The sequence below is a fragment of the Amblyraja radiata genome, chromosome 10 (assembly GCF_010909765.2).
Source record: "Amblyraja radiata isolate CabotCenter1 chromosome 10, sAmbRad1.1.pri, whole genome shotgun sequence".
Taxonomy (NCBI): Eukaryota; Metazoa; Chordata; class Chondrichthyes; order Rajiformes; family Rajidae; genus Amblyraja; species Amblyraja radiata.
The window spans coordinates 6,672,327-6,689,788 of record NC_045965.1 but is presented as its reverse complement, the minus strand read 5'-3'; the positions used below and the strand labels follow the sequence as shown (position 1 = coordinate 6,689,788).

Sequence of the window (17,462 nt, the reverse complement as noted above, 5' to 3'; positions counted from 1 at the left end):
AAAGAAAGCAGTTCCAATTGTTTGATATTATTTGATATTGTTTAATATTATTCATATGGAGGAGAAAATATAATAGCCCTAAAACCTACCTTAATTTTGCAATCTCACTAAAGATAATCCCCCTTTCCCTCTCCCCTCCCCCCTCACATCCCCCCCTCTTTCTTGCGGGAGGGGGGGGGGGGCGAAGATGAAGGTGGCGCGGGCCCAGCGGGAGAACTGGGAGAACAGTGAAATGGCCGTTTCCAAAAAAAAAAAAAATTCAGATTAAAAAAAAAAAATTTGATTTCGGACGGCCATGATCTTGCTTTTCCACTGTGAAGCTGCATTGTCAACAGCAGCGTTGTGTGGTTGCTGTTGAAAGGAAACAGTGATTGCATGTGCTGCAATGAAAATGCAACTTTCCAAATCCACAACCCCAACTAAAATGGACAGAAAATTAGCTTTTGTCTTAGGAAATATGTGTTACAAATTCATTGGCAGATTTGAAAGAATTATAAGATCATCATAGACAGACAAAACAGTTTCTTGGCGAGAATTGCTCCATAGTCAGCAATATAATTACGAGTACAATTATTTTGCTTTAATATTTGCTTTATTAATTATAAAAAATCAAATACACTTTAATATCCTTGTACATTTATTTCTTTCTGCATAGAATTTTTTGAAAATCAGTATTAAAATATGGATTAGAGCAGGCAGTTTGTAATAAAATGCTGTACACCATATCTGGTTATTTTTCTGTACAAAGGCATTAACCCCATTTACGCAAAGATGTTAATGATAAAAATCCCAGTTTTAAGCAGATTACAAAGCAGTGGCCAAGTGCCAAATATGTTCTTCCATCGTGGCCAACTGACAATGAAGCTAGGGGTTATTCTTAATACATCACAAGCATAGAAATGCAATGTGCTCTACTGGTTCTAAAGATCATAACTAGAATTAGAATTCTTAACTAGAATTGCTAATGTTAATTGTACACGATTCAATTTTACCCATTACTTTATCCACAAAATATCTCGCTTCATGTGGGTTACCACACCATAAAGAGGAAGATGACTGAACTTTATTGCCTTCCCTCACAGTGGCAAACGTTGATTCCGCTGTGTGGGGATGTTCATGTTAAATTCTACAGTGTATTGTGTGCTTTTTGTTCATATGGCTGTATGGTAGCTCAAATGTCACTGAGCCAATTAGTGCATGTGACAATAAATCTGACTTGAACTAAAGAAAATCCTATCCAATGTCACACATCCAAGTGGATAGTATCCTTATTTTGCTCGAGAAATTTATTAAGAGCCTCGATGATTTTGCACAGATCAGAAGACAATCCAGTGATGTCTCGGGTGATGTACGGGAGAACTTGAGGGGTTGTCTGGATGTAATACGCAATCTGAAAAAGTAAAATGAGTAGTTACTTTAACAACAGTGGAAACACTCCATCTTATAACCTGTGTCCTTGGCTTTCATTTGGACCAAAAAGGCAATATTGTTTAGCACTCCAACTTTGTTGCAAATTCCACTTCCCTCCCCCCTCCAAGGCTCATTGGAAATTGCACTGGAAGTGAAATAATGTACAATAGCTAAACCCCGGGGATAGTACCAAGTCCCTTATGCTTTCTTCCTGCTGGTGTCAATTATATTTAGCTTTGGCCCCTCTACTTAAAATGGGGGTGGAAGGATTGAAAATAGACAGACTGAAGGGAAAGCTGGTTACATAGATTGAGCAATGCATGCAAGAAAGCTGGCAAGACCAGCTCATGCCCAAGTAGCAAAGCTACATAATCAATGTTTGCACATGGAGAACAGGCAGCAGCTTCTCTGAAACCACAAGTCGGTTCCTTCGAGAATTGTGCATTAAAGATTGCACAGCAAAAGATGCCCTAGTTGTTGTGAACATCGGTTATTTTACAGTGTTACAGTTATTTTACAGTGGGATGGCGATGAGTGCAAGTTTGAAAGGGAAAAAGACAAATTCATGTTGCAGTGGACTGTGCTTCTCAATGTCAGAGTCATACAGCCCGAAAATAGGCCCTTCAGCGTAACTTGTCCATGCAGACCCAAAAGTGTCCCATCTACACTAGTCCCACCCGCACGCATTTGGCCCATATCCCTGTAAACCTGTCCAAATGTGTTATATATGTGGTTATAGTATCTGCTTCAACTACCTCCTCTGGCAGCTCACTGTGCCCTGGGATATTCATTATTTGATCAGTGCCGGGGGAATCTGTCTACCTTCAGACACAGAGTCATCCCAAATCAATGGGAGTAGAATGAATTCTACAGTACGAGTCAAATGCAGCAGTGTCATCTGACAGGCACTGAATGATAACTGTGTTGGCACAGCGACAGGCTGTCCACATCACTGACATTCACAATAAGTAATGGGATCTAAACTCATGCACTGAATTTATTTAATATCAACAATTGTACCACAATGTTACCCATATTGGTAACTTACATACAGAATACGTTTGTGCAGCTTTTTGAATATAATTAACGATGTTTCAACAATGTAAATAATTAATTAGTTCATGCATTGTGTTTTACAAGGAGCATTGTGCCATGTATTATTCTGCTGTCGGGGTTAATTGAATGCTTTTGAAGCCAAACTATTCATATGGCCAGATCCAATCCCACTCAGAGGTTAATTGATTTATAGGGTGGAGATCAGAATGCTGATGTCTGTGGGAAAGCCAATTGTAGACACCGTGGCTCCAGTCCTTTCCTCTCCTAACATGCATTTCTGCTCGTTACAAACACCACTGAAGAGATTGGATGCAAGCAAGCTTATTTTTACAGTTTGCCAATGCCGACTGTGGACCAAGTGCAACCAGCATATCAAGAACATAACTTTGTGCTCTGTCACTTGCACTCAGTCAGCCAAGAGCTGCTTACATCCACATCCCTCCCTCCAGCTTTATATTTCACACCTCCGCTCCTCATCTGACATCCTTTTGTCTCCATTTCACCTCAAACCTGTCACCTACTCCTCCAATTCTACCCTCACCTGTATCCACCTAGCACTTGCTACTCTTTGTCCCACCCTCGCCTCTCTTCCAGCTTTCTTACCCCTACTCCTTTCATTCTGATGATGGGTTCTGACCCAAAGCGTCGAGAAGTGTAAGAGTGAAGTGTTCTCGCATGTTTTTGAACATTCTTAATCATTTAAGCTCATGTTCAGCATGATGATGCAATGAATGGATTTTGAGTGCACTAGTACAACTGTAGTACAGCTGTACACTAGTACAACTGTACTGAACTTGAGGGCAGGGTGGAAGTCAGTAGTACTGTGTTTCGTTAAGCTTGTCATGTACCTGGTTGTTAGTTCAGATATCCAGATATCTGCAGTTGTTTTTAACTTTTTGGTGCTGGGAAAACAACAGGGAATTTGAAGTCAATTGAAACCAGGACTGGGAAGATGGTCAGAGGCCTGTGCACATGTGAAGCAATGCTCTTCGCCAAGGGGGAAGGGCCCCAAGCAACGGGCCGAAGAGCAGATTCTGTGAAGTTAGTTGTTGTTGAAGATTGTGAACAATGGGGATTAACTGTCCAGGAACACCAGTCATTAAATACTACCTTGTAGAAGAGTTCAAAACTGTGAGAAAACTTTCCCCACCACAATGAATAAACAATCCACTATGTTCACGCAGAGCGTTTGTCAGACATCATTTCTGCTCATCTGGGTAAATTAAATTAAGATGTATATATGGAGTTTAGCACAATAAAAATCATTTCACGAGGATACAAATTGGAATGAAGAGACTCAATTACGGGGAGGTCTAGTTAAAAATGGATTACACAACACTGGAAAAGGAGAGGTAACAGAATAATCTGATTGAGTGTTTCAAAGAATCACCAAGGAGGCTGTCAAAATACTCCATTGGAGGACAGCAGATCAAGTAGGCAAGAATCTGCACTTAATCCCAGGGCCGTTACAGAAAATGCCCTTCATTTGAAATACCATGGGAATATTGGTTACATTACTCCAAACTAGGGGGAAATTTCCAAATGACATTGTTAGGAAAAGTGGAGTAAATCTGTAGAATTGGAATTGCACAGAAGCAGCTGCAGAACCAACTGGAATAGTTATTTAGATTCATCAAATCAAACAATTTACACAAAAAGAAATATTGTGATTGTTATGCCTTATTCCCTGCTGCACTCCCGATGTAATCTAAACCTTGCTTATGGTTTTGCAGCATTAGAGACAAGTAGTCATTCTAGAGTCAAAGGATTATCCATCTGCATGTTTACAATCCTCATGCATGATCAAATACTGTATTTACAGCAGTGCTAATGGACATTGATCTAGAACAAGATTTCTGGCCTAAAATATCCCACAGTCGATCAATCCCGTGAGCATCCTGTGGCTTTCCTTCTTGCTATTGAACTCGCTTAGCCACTGAAAAACTTTCTAGGTTTTGAAGTTGTTTTAAAGCTTTTGCTATTGTTCTTAGGTAAACCAAGGGAGAGTCAGACAAAGTGTGTTGGACAGTCATGGATCCAGCATTGCAAATGTCTGGCAGTGTTAGTTCAATCTAGTACCTGTAATACATGCAAGTTGTTTCTTGTGTAAATGCCACTACTCAGAAATGCTATAATTTCAAATCATATTCCAAGCTTCTGTATATATAGTGAATCTACTGCATTGCTCTGGAGATTTTAAAACACACATTTTGTAAAATAATTAATTCTGGGAGCAAGTCAAATTACATATATAAAGAAATTCATTTTCCACATCCTCTGAAAGATTCCATTTAATAATCACATATTTCATTTTTTTTTTTTTAAAGCTATTCTGTTCGGTTTCACTTTTGTAGACAGTGATGTACGCATTTGGATCGCTTGATTGTTCATTAATAGGAAGACCACTTACTTTGGTGGAGGTGACTCCCTCCTGACGAAGTGCAAATCCAGCGCAGGATACTTCACCCCTGTCAAGATCTTTAGTTGGTGAGACTGCAGGGAGACTCACTGATCGCAGAGCTATCAGATAGGGGTCCCTGGAAAAATCATTCATTGCTGTTAACAAAATTATAGATGCTGGATTGCACGTAGTTTTAAAGTCACAGAGTAATACAGTGTGGAAACAAGCCCTTCAGCCCAACTTGCCCACACCAGCCAACATGTCCCAGCTACACTGTCCCACCTGCCCATGTTTGGTTCATATCCCTCCAAACCTGTCCTATCCATGTACCTGTCTAACTTTTTGTTAAATGTTGGGATAGTCCCTGCCTCAACTACCTCCTCTGGCAGCTTGATCCATACACCCACCATCCTCTGTGTGAAAAAGTTATTCCTCAGCTTCCTATTAAAATCTTTCCCCTTCACCTTAAACCTATGTCCTCTGGTCCTCGATTCACCTGCTCTGGGCAAGAGACTCTGCATCTACCCAATCTATTCCTCTCAGGATTTTAAACACTTTTATTCAATTCAAAATATACTCTTCTATTCAAAATTGTGCCACAGGCCAAATATTTCAAATGATGAAAGCCAATAGTTTATTACGAATTTAACATAAAGTCAACAACATTTACTGATAAAAGTCCTATTGCGATAATCTTCTGTTTAGTTAATAAAGTCAATGCAGTGCAACGAAGAGTTATATCTGCACGGAAGGGTGAGCATCCACTGACCCCTTCCCGGACTGAGGCGCCTGGCAGTGTCCGTCTGGAATACGAGATGCTGACTGCACCATAAGTTGACAACCCATTGCATCCTAGTGGCGGCGCGGCTCTGGCTGCAGCGGCTCTCCGGCAGTCCTGTTTGTTTTGTGTTTTTGGGTTGTTTATTTTCGTTTTGGTTAGTCTAGTTTTTGGTTTTTAGTTTGTGTTTTGGGGGGGGGGGGTTGAAACGGGGCTTGCTGTCTCTCCCTGCGGGGGAATGCGACTTTTTTGTCGTATTCCCCTTCTCTGCCTCCGTCTGCGCTGAGGCCTAATGGTGGAGCTGGCGACCTCGAGGCTCAGGAGGCAGAGCCCGCCAGGACTCGCACTGAGCTCGCTCCCGTGAGGACGGCCCGGCTCGGGGCTGGAAGAGGGCTTTCGTGAGGGGCTGTGACGGCCGGCCCGAGGAAGGAACGGTGCTCCCGTCGAAGTAGCCGAGCTCGGGGAGGTACGGCGTTCCCAGCCTGAGGGAGGAGCGGTGCCTGGTCGGGGCGGCCCAGCCTGAGGAAGGAGCAGTGCCCGGTCGGGGCGGCCCAGCCTGAGGGAGGAGCGGTGCCTGGTCGGGGCGGCCCGGCCTGAGGAAGGAGCGGTGCCCGGTCGGGGCGGCCCAGCCTGAGTGAGGAGCGGTGCCCAGTCGGGGCGGCTTGGCGCGAGGGAGGAGCGGCGGCCTGGCGCGAGGCTGAGACGGTGGCAGCACTCACGTGAGGGCGATCCGGCTCGGGGCTGGAACGATGCTCCAGGGGCTGGGACGGCAGTTCTGGTGGCGGTGGCCTGAGACCGGGGGTTCGGCCGCGGGCCAGCGGCTGCGTCAGCAGGTCTGGTGAGCGGCAGCTTCGACTACCCCGGGCCGCGGTGTTTGAGCCGCGAGGACAGGTTTTTAACATCGCCCGGGGGGTATCGCCTCAGCGCAGAAGGAGAAGAGGAGGGAAGAGACTGCAGCCCTAAGACTTTTGCCTCCATCACAGTGAGGAGATGTTGGGTGGACTCACTGTGGTGGATGTTAATATGTGTTTATTGTTGTTTTTTATTGTATTGTATTATATTATATGTATGACTGCTTAAATTTCGTTCAGACTTCGGTCTGGATGACAATAAAAGGCTATTCTATTCTATTCTATCATAGTTTGACAGGTGTTCATTTTTAAACATTTTGTTCTGTGTTAAATTATACAAATTAATACCCAGATATTGCAATCTGTTAGGTTTTAGATCAGTCTAGGTTGCTAAACACTACTTAATTCTCCTTCCCATTCGCACACTGGCCTTTCTGTCTTAGGCCTCCTCCATTGTCAGAGTGGGGCTAAACGCAAATTGGAGGAACGGCGGAGGAATTGGAGGAATTGGTCATCGTGGACTTTCTCACCGCCAGGCCCCAGGTAGTCAAGATGGTAGGGAATACATCGAAGTCCCTCACCCTGATCACAGGATCGCCCCAGGGTTGCGTCCTCAGCTCCCTATTGTACTCCCTGTACACGCATGACTGTGTGGCTAGGTTCAGCTCCAACTCAATAATTAAGTTTGCTGATGACACTGTGGTGGTGGGCCTGATCTCAAACAACAATGAGAAGGCCTACCGGGAGGAGGTGGCTGGTCTAGCACTCTGGTGCCAGGATAACAGCCTCCTCTTGAATATCAAGAAAACTAAGGAGCTGATTGTGGACTTAAGGAGGGCACATCATCCGAGGACGTACACACCATTGAGGATAAATGGGGATACTGTGGATAGGGTGAGCTGTTTCAAATATCTGGCAGTCCACATCTCTGAGGATATGACATGGACATCACACACCGCAGCACTCGTGAGTAAGGCAAGGCAGCGCCTTTACCACCTCAGGCAACTGAGGAAATTCAGAGTGTCTCCGAGGATCCTCCAGTGCTTCTACTCAGCGGCTATGGAAAGCATCTTGTCCGGAAATATTACCATCTGGTTTGGGAATTGCTCTGCCCAGGACAAGAAGGCTCTGCAGAGAGTAGTGCGTTCGGCCGAACGCACTATGGGAACTTCACTCGTCCCCCTGCAGGAACTATACATCAGGAGGTGCAACTCCAGAGCCAATAAAATCATGGGAGACCCCTTCCACCCCTGCAATGGACTGTTCCAGCTGCTACGGTCAGGCAAACGCCTCCGTTGCCATGCTGTGAGAACGGAGAGGTTGAGAAGGAGTTTCTTCCCAGAGGCCATTCGAGCTGTAAACTCCTATCTCACCAGGGACTAACTTTACTGAACGTTTTTCCTTCCACCCACAATATTTAATATGTAAATGAATATGTGATTGTGTCTATAGTTTGTTTGGTTGTTTGTTTGTCTTTTTGCACAAAGTCCGCGAGCATTGACACTTTTCATTTCACTGCACATCTCATATGTGTATGTGACGAATAAACTTGACTTGATTTGACTTGGCATCTCACATTTCGCTTGAGCAGCTTACAACCCAGAGGTATGAATCTGATTTCTCTAACTTCAAGTAACCCCTGCAACCCATTGGGTGTTGGTCTCCCCCACCCAAATCGCACCAGCTTCTCGTTCTCACCCAACAAACAGCCAACATTGCATTTGATTGCAACATGCGCCTTAATTTAGTTCAACAAAGAAACTGACAAGTTACTAAAGAGCCATTTATCATCGTTACTTTTGCATATCTTTCATTCAATGTTCTATATCTCTCTACATAACATCGTCTATGTTCTACATTAAATGACCTGAGATGGAATTTTTTACCATAGTCACTTTTATGCCAGAATGCGTGTGGAGTAAAATACGACTCTTAAAACTTAACATTTCTGATATTCAGAATCATCAAAAACTTTTAAAAGACATTTGAAATCAGTTAAAAAATGTTAGATCTGTTGAAATATATACAAGGACACAAAGTGCTGGTGTAACTTAGCAGGTTAGGCAGCATCTCTGGAGAATATGGATAGATGATGTTTCGGATCAAGGGCGTTCTTCCATTTAAACCCAAAACATTTCAAATAATATAAAGAAATCTAAATGAACTGCTATTCATCGTTATCTCTCACAGCCGTTCCCTTAATTTGAAATTAATGGCTCATCTAACCCTGTACTTTGGATATCCAGCATCAGAAAAAACGCAAATACTGGTCATAGCTTCAGGACTTCTTGCTCAGCAGGAAGAAACACGGAAGCTGTTCTCAGTTACAACGTGACATTTTCACAATATTTCCCTATAATCTCCAAGCCTCTGAGATCTCTTATCTCACCAGGAACTAATTTACTGTACCAATTTACTGTTGTGTTGTGTATTTTTTAAATTGCTGGGGTTTTCTTTCTAATATGTAAATACTGATTCTGTTCTATTCTGTTCTGTAGTTTATTGCACAATCCGCAGGCATTGCCACTTTCATTTCACTGCACATCGTGTATGTGTATGTGACAAATCAACTTGACTTGACTTGGCATTTTGTCCACAACAGAAGCTACGCTTTGTAGCAGGATCACGATAGCAGGCAGCACCAGGTGGGGAGTAATGTCTCTAAAATCCATTAACATTAGCCCTGCAACCCGTCCATGCTCCCACACTGTCAAGTTAACCATTTTGTGGAAGTTATTTCCTACTTGCTAAACATCCAGACCAAGGCAAGCTCGAACCTTCACTATAAAGCATTGCACATCTGCAATGCTCCTGTAGCTATAAAACTATCATATGGAATGGTCAATAAAACCTTCTGCTATAAAAGCTGTCCAGATAAAATACTTTATCACTTTAGACTTTAGAGATACAGAGATCATTTGTAAAGGATGGTCTGTACCGTCATCAGTCATCGACAGCTTCGCATGGAGTTTTTACTGTTACTGGCCGTCTGATTGAACAGAATTCAGTCTACAAGACATTTATGACACCTCTTCTGGAACAGTGTAGTAGCTAAATTGAGTCATCAAATTGATTGAATGCTGCCAGAACAACAACCTTGTTCTCAACGTCAGCAAAACCAAAGAACTGATTGTTGATTTTAGAAGACCAGGTGCCAAGGATTCAGAAACCTGTCTTCATCAACGGTTCTGTGGTGGAGAGGCAGCAACTTCAAGTTCCTGGGTGTGCTTGCCTCTGAAGATCTGTCCTGGACACAGCACATTGATGCAATCATAAAGAAAGCCCATCAATGCCTCTACGTCCTGAGAAGATTGAGGACATTGAGTATGGCAACAATGTACTCTCTTGAATCTCTAGATGTACAGTGGAGAGCGCATTGACTGGTCACATCACGGCCTGGTTCAACAACTCGAATGCCCAGGACAGACGTGGATTACAAAATGTGATGAACATTGCCCAGTCCACTGCCAAGACCTCCCCTCCATCGAAGAGCTCTACAGAAGGCAGCCAGCATCACCAGGGACCCACACTACCCTGGCCACACTCTCATTTCACTCCTGCCATTAGGAAGAGGGTAGATGAGACTGAAAACTGTCCAGGTTCAGGAAAAGTTTCTTCCCAACAACCATCAGGCTATTGAACACTAGAAATCTAACTGTCTTGGTTGCGTTAGGGACTTCGAGCATTGTTTTTGCATTTACACTAAATCGTTTTTTTAAATTTATTGAACATTAGAACGCATTGAGAGTTTGAGGACATGTGACAATAAAATACTCTTGACTCTGGTGCTAAAGTAAGGATGTATGCATGCCACATAGTACACATTAGAGACAACCATATCCGTGGTAACATGCCACTGGACATCACACGGTGATACACAACATCACAAACACAATAATCAAACGTGAGACCATGCAAATCACGCTAGAAGGAATTTGTGAGATCAAAAGCTTGATTTTTTTGGAGAGCGTTTGGATAAAAATTAACAGACACTTCATAAGAAAATCAAAAATGACGTTACCCATCAGCACAAGGTACTCTTCGAGATGCCAGTAAAACAAAATCTTGAAAGTTGCTGGCCTTGTTGACAGAAGGTGACACTACATGATAGATAACATCATCCTTGTCCACCTTTTGTATCAACTTAAATCTCCTTGGAAGGAAACAAAATATTGAAAAATAAACGTGCGTTTATCAATGATGCCACATTAATTATGGGTTAATAATTGGAAAGAAATTGATACTTAAATTTTGGAAAAATACAGCTATACCAACTATTAAAATGTGGATTAGGAATATGATGGACATAGCACACCTTGAAGAAATGAGACTCCAACTAATAGATAAATATGACCAATTCTTAAGGAGTTGGTCTCCTTTCATCGACTTTTTGGAATCATGTGATGCAGCGGTACCATAAAGATTACTGATTTCAGGTCAGGTCGTGGATAGATCTACATCTCCGAATAAAGATTTGAAAATTTCTTTTTTAAGGGTCTTTCTCTCCTATTTCTACTTTCAACTCTTTCTTTTCTTATATACACACTTCACGTTTTTCTATTTTCTATTATCTATTTTTCCTCTTTTCTCTCTATTTTTTTAATTTTGTTTCCTGTCTTTCTTACTTCCTTCTCAAAAACATAAAACTAGAGGTTGTACATAGAATGTATTACGTTATGATATAGTTGGCACCTAAAATTAGGTACCACTGTATTGTTTTGTATTGTATTAACTTCTAATAAAATAAATGAAAAAAATAAAAATAATATTTTTGTTTTTTTAAATGATGCCACAGAGCATAATTCACATATTTACTTTGAGGAAACAATATTCATCAAAATGAAGCAACATCCCAGAATAACGTGTTTTGAAAGCAGCAGCTAGATCCATGAAGCCTTATGTTACATTCTGGTTCTTTAGAAACCTTTAATTACGAAGATCAAATAATTCTGGGCAAGGTTCTTCAAAGATAAATTATTTCTCATTAGGTAGAATGAAGTAAACCCTTGTTATAGTGGACCATGGGGGGTGGGGGGTATTGTTGTCCCTTATTGTCGATTGTCTGCTATAAATCGTGTAGGGGATTGCCGAGTGTCAGTGCACAAATAGTAGAAACAAAGAACTGCAGATGCTGGTTAATATGCAAAAAAGCACAATGCGCTGGAGTAACTCAGCAAGTCAGCCAGCATCTCTGGAAACCATGGACATATGACGTTTCAGGTTGAGACCTTTTTCAGACTCTCGGTCTGGAACTGGGCCTGGAATCCAGGGGAGTTGACGGCTCTGGCCTGTTGCCGGCTGAAGGAGAGGCGAGGATCAGCGGAGTCAATAGCAGCCAGATTGTGAGTAATGGTCGGCAGTGGTGACAGCAGACACGGCTTGGAAGCGGGCTGAGGTGGCAGAGGTAGGTCCCGTGTGGAATCCGTGGGGAGGCGGTGCGGGCCACGGGTGGCGTTGGCAGCTGGGCCTGGCGGTGAAGGTCGGCAGTTCCAGCGTGGTAGCAGCCGGGGAGGCATAGTGAGTCGGGAGCGATGTCAGCAGCTCGGCCTGGTGGTGAAGGTAGGTAGGACTGGTCTGGAGGCAACTGGGGTGGTGGGGGTTGGTGGCAACTTTGGTGGTCCCAGGCTCAGAGAGATCGGGGAGGTGGTGACCGTTGGAGCTGTATCTCCCAACGCTGCTGCGGGTCTCGACCTTGTGACAGTCGGGTGTCCGATACGACCCAGTGGTGGGTCTCAACCCGAAAGATCACCGACCCATGCTCCTGAGATGCTGCCTGACCTGCTGAGTTATTCCAGCACTTTGTGTCCTTCATCATTGCACAAGTGTCAATTAGAGCAATTTCTTGTCAATTTAAATGACATCCACTGTGTAACCAGCAGCCTGTGTTCTTAAAGAGACAGTGGTGGCTGATTACTGTGGGAGGCTCCGTCCACTATAACCTAAATCCGTTTGTAATAACAAGGGTTCACGTCAATTACACCCATCAGACCCAAGACCCATCTCTGAAATAATATTTACTTCATTTCATTCCCCTGCTCTTTTCCCCATATATCCATTTAATGTTTATGAATCCTGCTATCATCAGTTTCTGGCACGCATTTCGAGTCTCAATGGTAAAATACATTCTCTGAACTCTGCCACGATCTCTGCCACGATCATTGATGTTTGGATCCTCTCATTATCAAGTCACCAACTCACAGAATAGGTTTCTTCCCGCTCAGTTTTCATTAAGAAAAACCCTAAAGGGCCTGTTCCACTTGGGCGTCAATTGCGCGTCATGCAGGTGGCGAGCAAAGATTTTGTGAATCCCAAAATCCTGGGGCGCCGCGCGCGACCACGCGTCACTGCCTACATCACCACGCACCATGCGCGCATAATGCACACCATGCGTGCGTATTGCACAACATGTGCGCGTCATGATCGCACGTCGGGCATCTTGACGCGTAAATGATGTCACGTAAATGACGCGCAAATGATGCCCAAGTGGGACAGGCCCTTAATGGGGATAAAAGGTTCACACTTGAAAATATTTAGTAGTCCAGGAAAGGTAGATAACACATTTGGGAATAATTTTCTGCCTATTTCCTTTCCTGTTCACTGGGTGCCCAGGTGGAGTGTGGTTGCATTGGTCCAATTTCCTTTTAGTATACTGACCTGCTGGCCTGAGGCAAAGTAATTAACAATTTCATTGACTGCAAAATGAATCTTAGTTTCACCATGTACCCACCTTCAGCTAGAATAGGACAGAAAAGTGCCCGACACAGGAAAGGGTCCTTCAGCCCACAATGTTCCTGCTAAAAATGATGCCATCAAATTGACCTCGTCTGCCTTTTACATGATCAATATCCATCTTAAACACCACCAACGGATCTGAGCAGTGAAACACCACCCCTGGCAAAGCATTCCAGGCCCTCACCACCCTCCGTGTAAGAAAATCTTGCACCACACATCTCCATTATACTTTCACCCTTTCACCATATAGCTTTGTCCCCTAATGTTGGACATTTCCACCCTGAGAGAAAGGTTCTGAACCCTACCTTCATCAATCTCCTTCATCACCTCCTCAAAACAAATCGTTAACGAGACACGACCTGCCGAGTACAAAGCCGCGCTGGCTATCCCTAATTAGCCCATTGTCTACCAAATGGGAGTATATCCTATCTCGAAGAATTTTCTCCAATTGTTTCCCTACCACTGATGTGAGGCTCATCAGCCTATACTTCCCCAGATTCTCTCTACATTGACCAGTTCTCCAGTTTTCCTGCCCTCACCTGTGGCTAGATCTTCTCTCTTGCTTCCCTCAATAACCTGGGCTAGACCCCATCAGACCCTGGAGACTTATTCACCTTAGTGCACTTCATCTCAAACTGCCCGAGCATATTTGTATTCTCCACTCTGATCTTGCTGTCGACTAAGCCCTCCTCCTTGATGAATAGAGGCAAATTACTTTAGTACCTCATCAACGTCCTCCGACTCCGAGCATAGATTTAATCCTTTATCCTTGAGCGATGAGGGAGTGGCCAGGTGTGACTCGACCTTGATTATGCTGCTGGCCTCGTCGAGGCAGCGTGAGGCATAAATGGAGTCAATGGAAGGGAGGTTGGTTTGTGTGATGGTCTGGGCTGCGTCCCAATTCGCTGCAATTTCTTGCGGTAGCTGAGGGGGGGGGTAACTGCTCCCCCGGCGTCTGAAATAGAGTTTCAGAACAGTGACCCGATCACATCCAAGCTCCCTCTTTGACAGTGTGGTTACCAGTGATGGTAACACCACCATGCCGGGGGGAGGGTGGTTGAACGATTGAACGATCCTAGGAGAGCTGATCACAGAGGATTGTGTCGTCATAGTTTCTCAATCAAAATGGGAACTTAATTGTATTTTTTGAAGGGAGAGAGAAATTGAGGTCTCCCCATTGCCTGTGCTGCACCAACGTCTTGCCTCCTTCCATTTTACTCTTTCCTTCTCATTGTCTCTAACATTCACTCTTTAGTTTATGAGGCTATTCTTACTGGTAGTGAGTGTCCCATTCATGTCGACGGCTCATATCAGATAGGAGCACAAAAACTTGCTTGACGTTTACAGACACAATCATTTCTGCTTTGAAGAACAGCAACTGGTCTTCTTCGAGCGTGGACAGTTTTGCCTGGAAAAAAGGAAATTGAAATCATTTCCCGAAAAGATGGCAGCTGAATGTCTTGAACTTTTAACGTTGCCTTGGGTTTACACTTGCCTTGTTCTGCATGCAGTTGAGTACCCAGTTTTGCTTTGCAGCCAGTATTTTCAGTGCAGAGACGTTATTGTAACTAAGGTAAACCTTCAACAAAGGAAAGAGTAGGACATTTTACTACCCGAAGTATTTTATTGATAAGGACAATGAAAATTATAATATGGAGGATGTAGCTAATAGCTTTAATAATTTTTTTGTAAATGTTGGACCAGACCTGGCTAAACAAATCCCTGATCCAGGGACATCTGGAGAAACTCCTGAGAATTTATTGGAGAGAAATCCCTGCTCTATGTTTCTTATGGCAGTAGATGAAAAAGAACTGTTGGACATTGTTAAAACATATAAAAACAAAATGTCTACTGATTTCAACGACATTGACATGTCGTTAGTTAAGATGGTCATTGAGGGGATTTCCAAACCTCTAACATTCATCTGTAATTTATCTTACCTTTCCAATCAAAATGAAAATAGCAAAAGTCATACCAATATACTGGGAACAAGCATCATTTCACAAACTACAGACCTGTTTCTTTACTCCCTCAATTCTCCAAAATACTAGAAAAAATGTTCAACAATAGACTAGACATATTTGTAGAAAAGCATAAACTAATCACTGAAAGCCAATATGGATTCAGATCAAACAGATCAACATCACTTGCAATAATAGAATCAATTAAAGATATCACAAACGCTATTGACAATAAACTATATGCAGCTGGGATATTTATTGATATAAAGAAAGCATTTGATACGATCAATCATGATATTTTATTAAAAAAATTAGAAAGGTATGGCATCAGAGGTCTAGTACTGGATTGGATAAAAAGTTATTTAAGTAACAGGCAACAGTTTGTGAAGCTGGGCAGCTACAGTTCTACATGTTTGGACATTGCTTGTGGTGTCCCCCAGGGGTCAGTGTTGGGTCCAAAACTATTCATCATGTATATAAACGACATTTGTAATGTGTCCAATGCCTTGAGGCTGGTCTTGTTTTCAGACGACACAAATATTTTTTGTTCTGGGGAGAATTTAAAACAACTACTGGACAAAATAACAAAAGAAATGGGCAAACTGAAAACATGGTTTGACAGGAACAAAACATCATTAAACTTGAGCAAAACCAAAATAATGTTATTTGGTAATTGCAGAACAAATACACAAACAAATATAAAGATAAATGGGGTTGAAATTGAACGAGTTCATGAAAATAAATTTCTTGGGGTTATAATGGATGATAGAATCAGCTGGAAATCACACATTAAACATGTACAATCCCAACTGTCAAAAAGCATTTCTGTATTACACAAAGTTAAGCAGGTTCTGGATCACAAATCACTCCGCATTCTCTACTGTTCACTAATCTTACCCTATTTAAATTACTGTGCAGAAGTCTGGGGCAAGAACTATAAAAGTTCGCTACATTCATTAACTATTCTGCAAAAAAGAGCAATACGTATTATTCACAATGTCAGGTATCTGGGTCACACTAATCCATTATTCTTACAGTCAAAATTATTAAAATTAGAAGATTTGGTTGCATTTAAAACAGCACAGATAATGTTTAGGGCCAAAAATAAAAGCTTACCTGGAAATATACAAAAATTATTCAATGAGCGAGTGGGGGGTTATAATTTAAGAAGAATATTTAATTTTAAGGTACAAAGAGTCCGCACGACCAGAAAAACTTTTTGTATTTCGGTCTGTGGAGTAGGATTGTGGAACAGTTTGAATGTGGAGTTAAAGCAATGTCAAAACATGAACCAGTTCAAAATGGACATACAAAAAACTTTTTTTCACAAGATACAGGGATGAAGGGGATGGTTGACAAACAGGGGTTAATGTTTATTTATTATTTTATTTATTATTTATTTATGTTTTTTGGTTACTTCATACATATTACTTGTATGTGTATATCAGTTGTATGTATATATATGTCTGTATGCATCTCTAAAAATTGTCTGGGGTATTATTATGATTAATTAATTAATTATTAAATATGGAAGAAGGGTTTAGGGAGAAGGGGTGAGATTAAATAAGTTATTCTTCTTCTCACTCCTTTTCGAGCTTGTAAAGAAAAAGTGTTGGACATTTAAATTTTGCTTTATGCTTTTCATTGCTTTGCAAATATTGTCTGGAATGTCCAATTGTTTGACTATTTCGATTTTGTTGTTGTTATTTATTCCTATTTATGTCTTTACTTGTTCGGAACAAATAAACAAATCAAATCAAATCAAATCATTTAAAAAAACCCACCAAGTGATGAGAAGAAACAACTTTGCACCACTCGCCAATAGAGACCAGAAAGACTTACAATTTGCATGTTAGCATGGAAACATGCCATTGGTCGCCTGTACTAAGCACTGTATTCTGTTTCCAAAATTTGGTTCTCTCGCAACCACAGATGTTTAGAGGTGGAATACCCATGAATAGGCCAATAACAATGGAGTTGTCTGCAAATGGGTAGATTTATTTATTTTCAGTTTTAAAGATGCTCAGGGTGGAATTCTCTGCCACAGAAGGAAGTTGAGGCCAGTTAATTGGCTATATTTAAGAGGGAGTTAAATGTGGCCCTTGTGGCTAAAGGGATCAGAGGGTATGGAGAGAAGGCAGGTACAGGATACTGAGTTGGATGATCAGCCATGATCATATTGAATGGCGGTGCAGGCTGGAAGGGCCGAATGGCCTACTCCTGCACCTATTTTCTATGTTTCTAACAGCCCATCTGGGTTTACACGTAGGCAG

The 17,462-nt window shown here is 42.2% G+C and overlaps 1 protein-coding gene across 5 annotated transcripts in view; it reads right to left on the bottom strand.

Annotated features, from left to right (window-relative positions):
• Nucleotides 1–564: 564 nt before the first annotated feature.
• Nucleotides 565–17,462, bottom strand: part of acot11 (acyl-CoA thioesterase 11) — a 62,094-nt gene continuing 45,196 nt past the window's right edge. For 4 of the 5 annotated variants that reach the window (XM_033027909.1, XM_033027911.1, XM_033027908.1 and 1 more), the window contains exons 12-16: nt 14,724–14,807; nt 14,503–14,636; nt 10,518–10,649; nt 4,877–5,003; nt 565–1,390 (exon numbers count right to left, since the gene is read on the bottom strand). In XM_033027909.1, coding sequence (XP_032883800.1) covers nt 1,244–1,390; nt 4,877–5,003; nt 10,518–10,649; nt 14,503–14,636; nt 14,724–14,807 — 624 coding nt within the window. In that variant the 3' untranslated portion in view covers nt 565–1,243. The remainder of the gene's footprint in view (nt 1,391–4,876; nt 5,004–10,517; nt 10,650–14,502; nt 14,637–14,723; nt 14,808–17,462) is intronic. The other variant, XR_004413225.1, reaches the window with a different exon arrangement.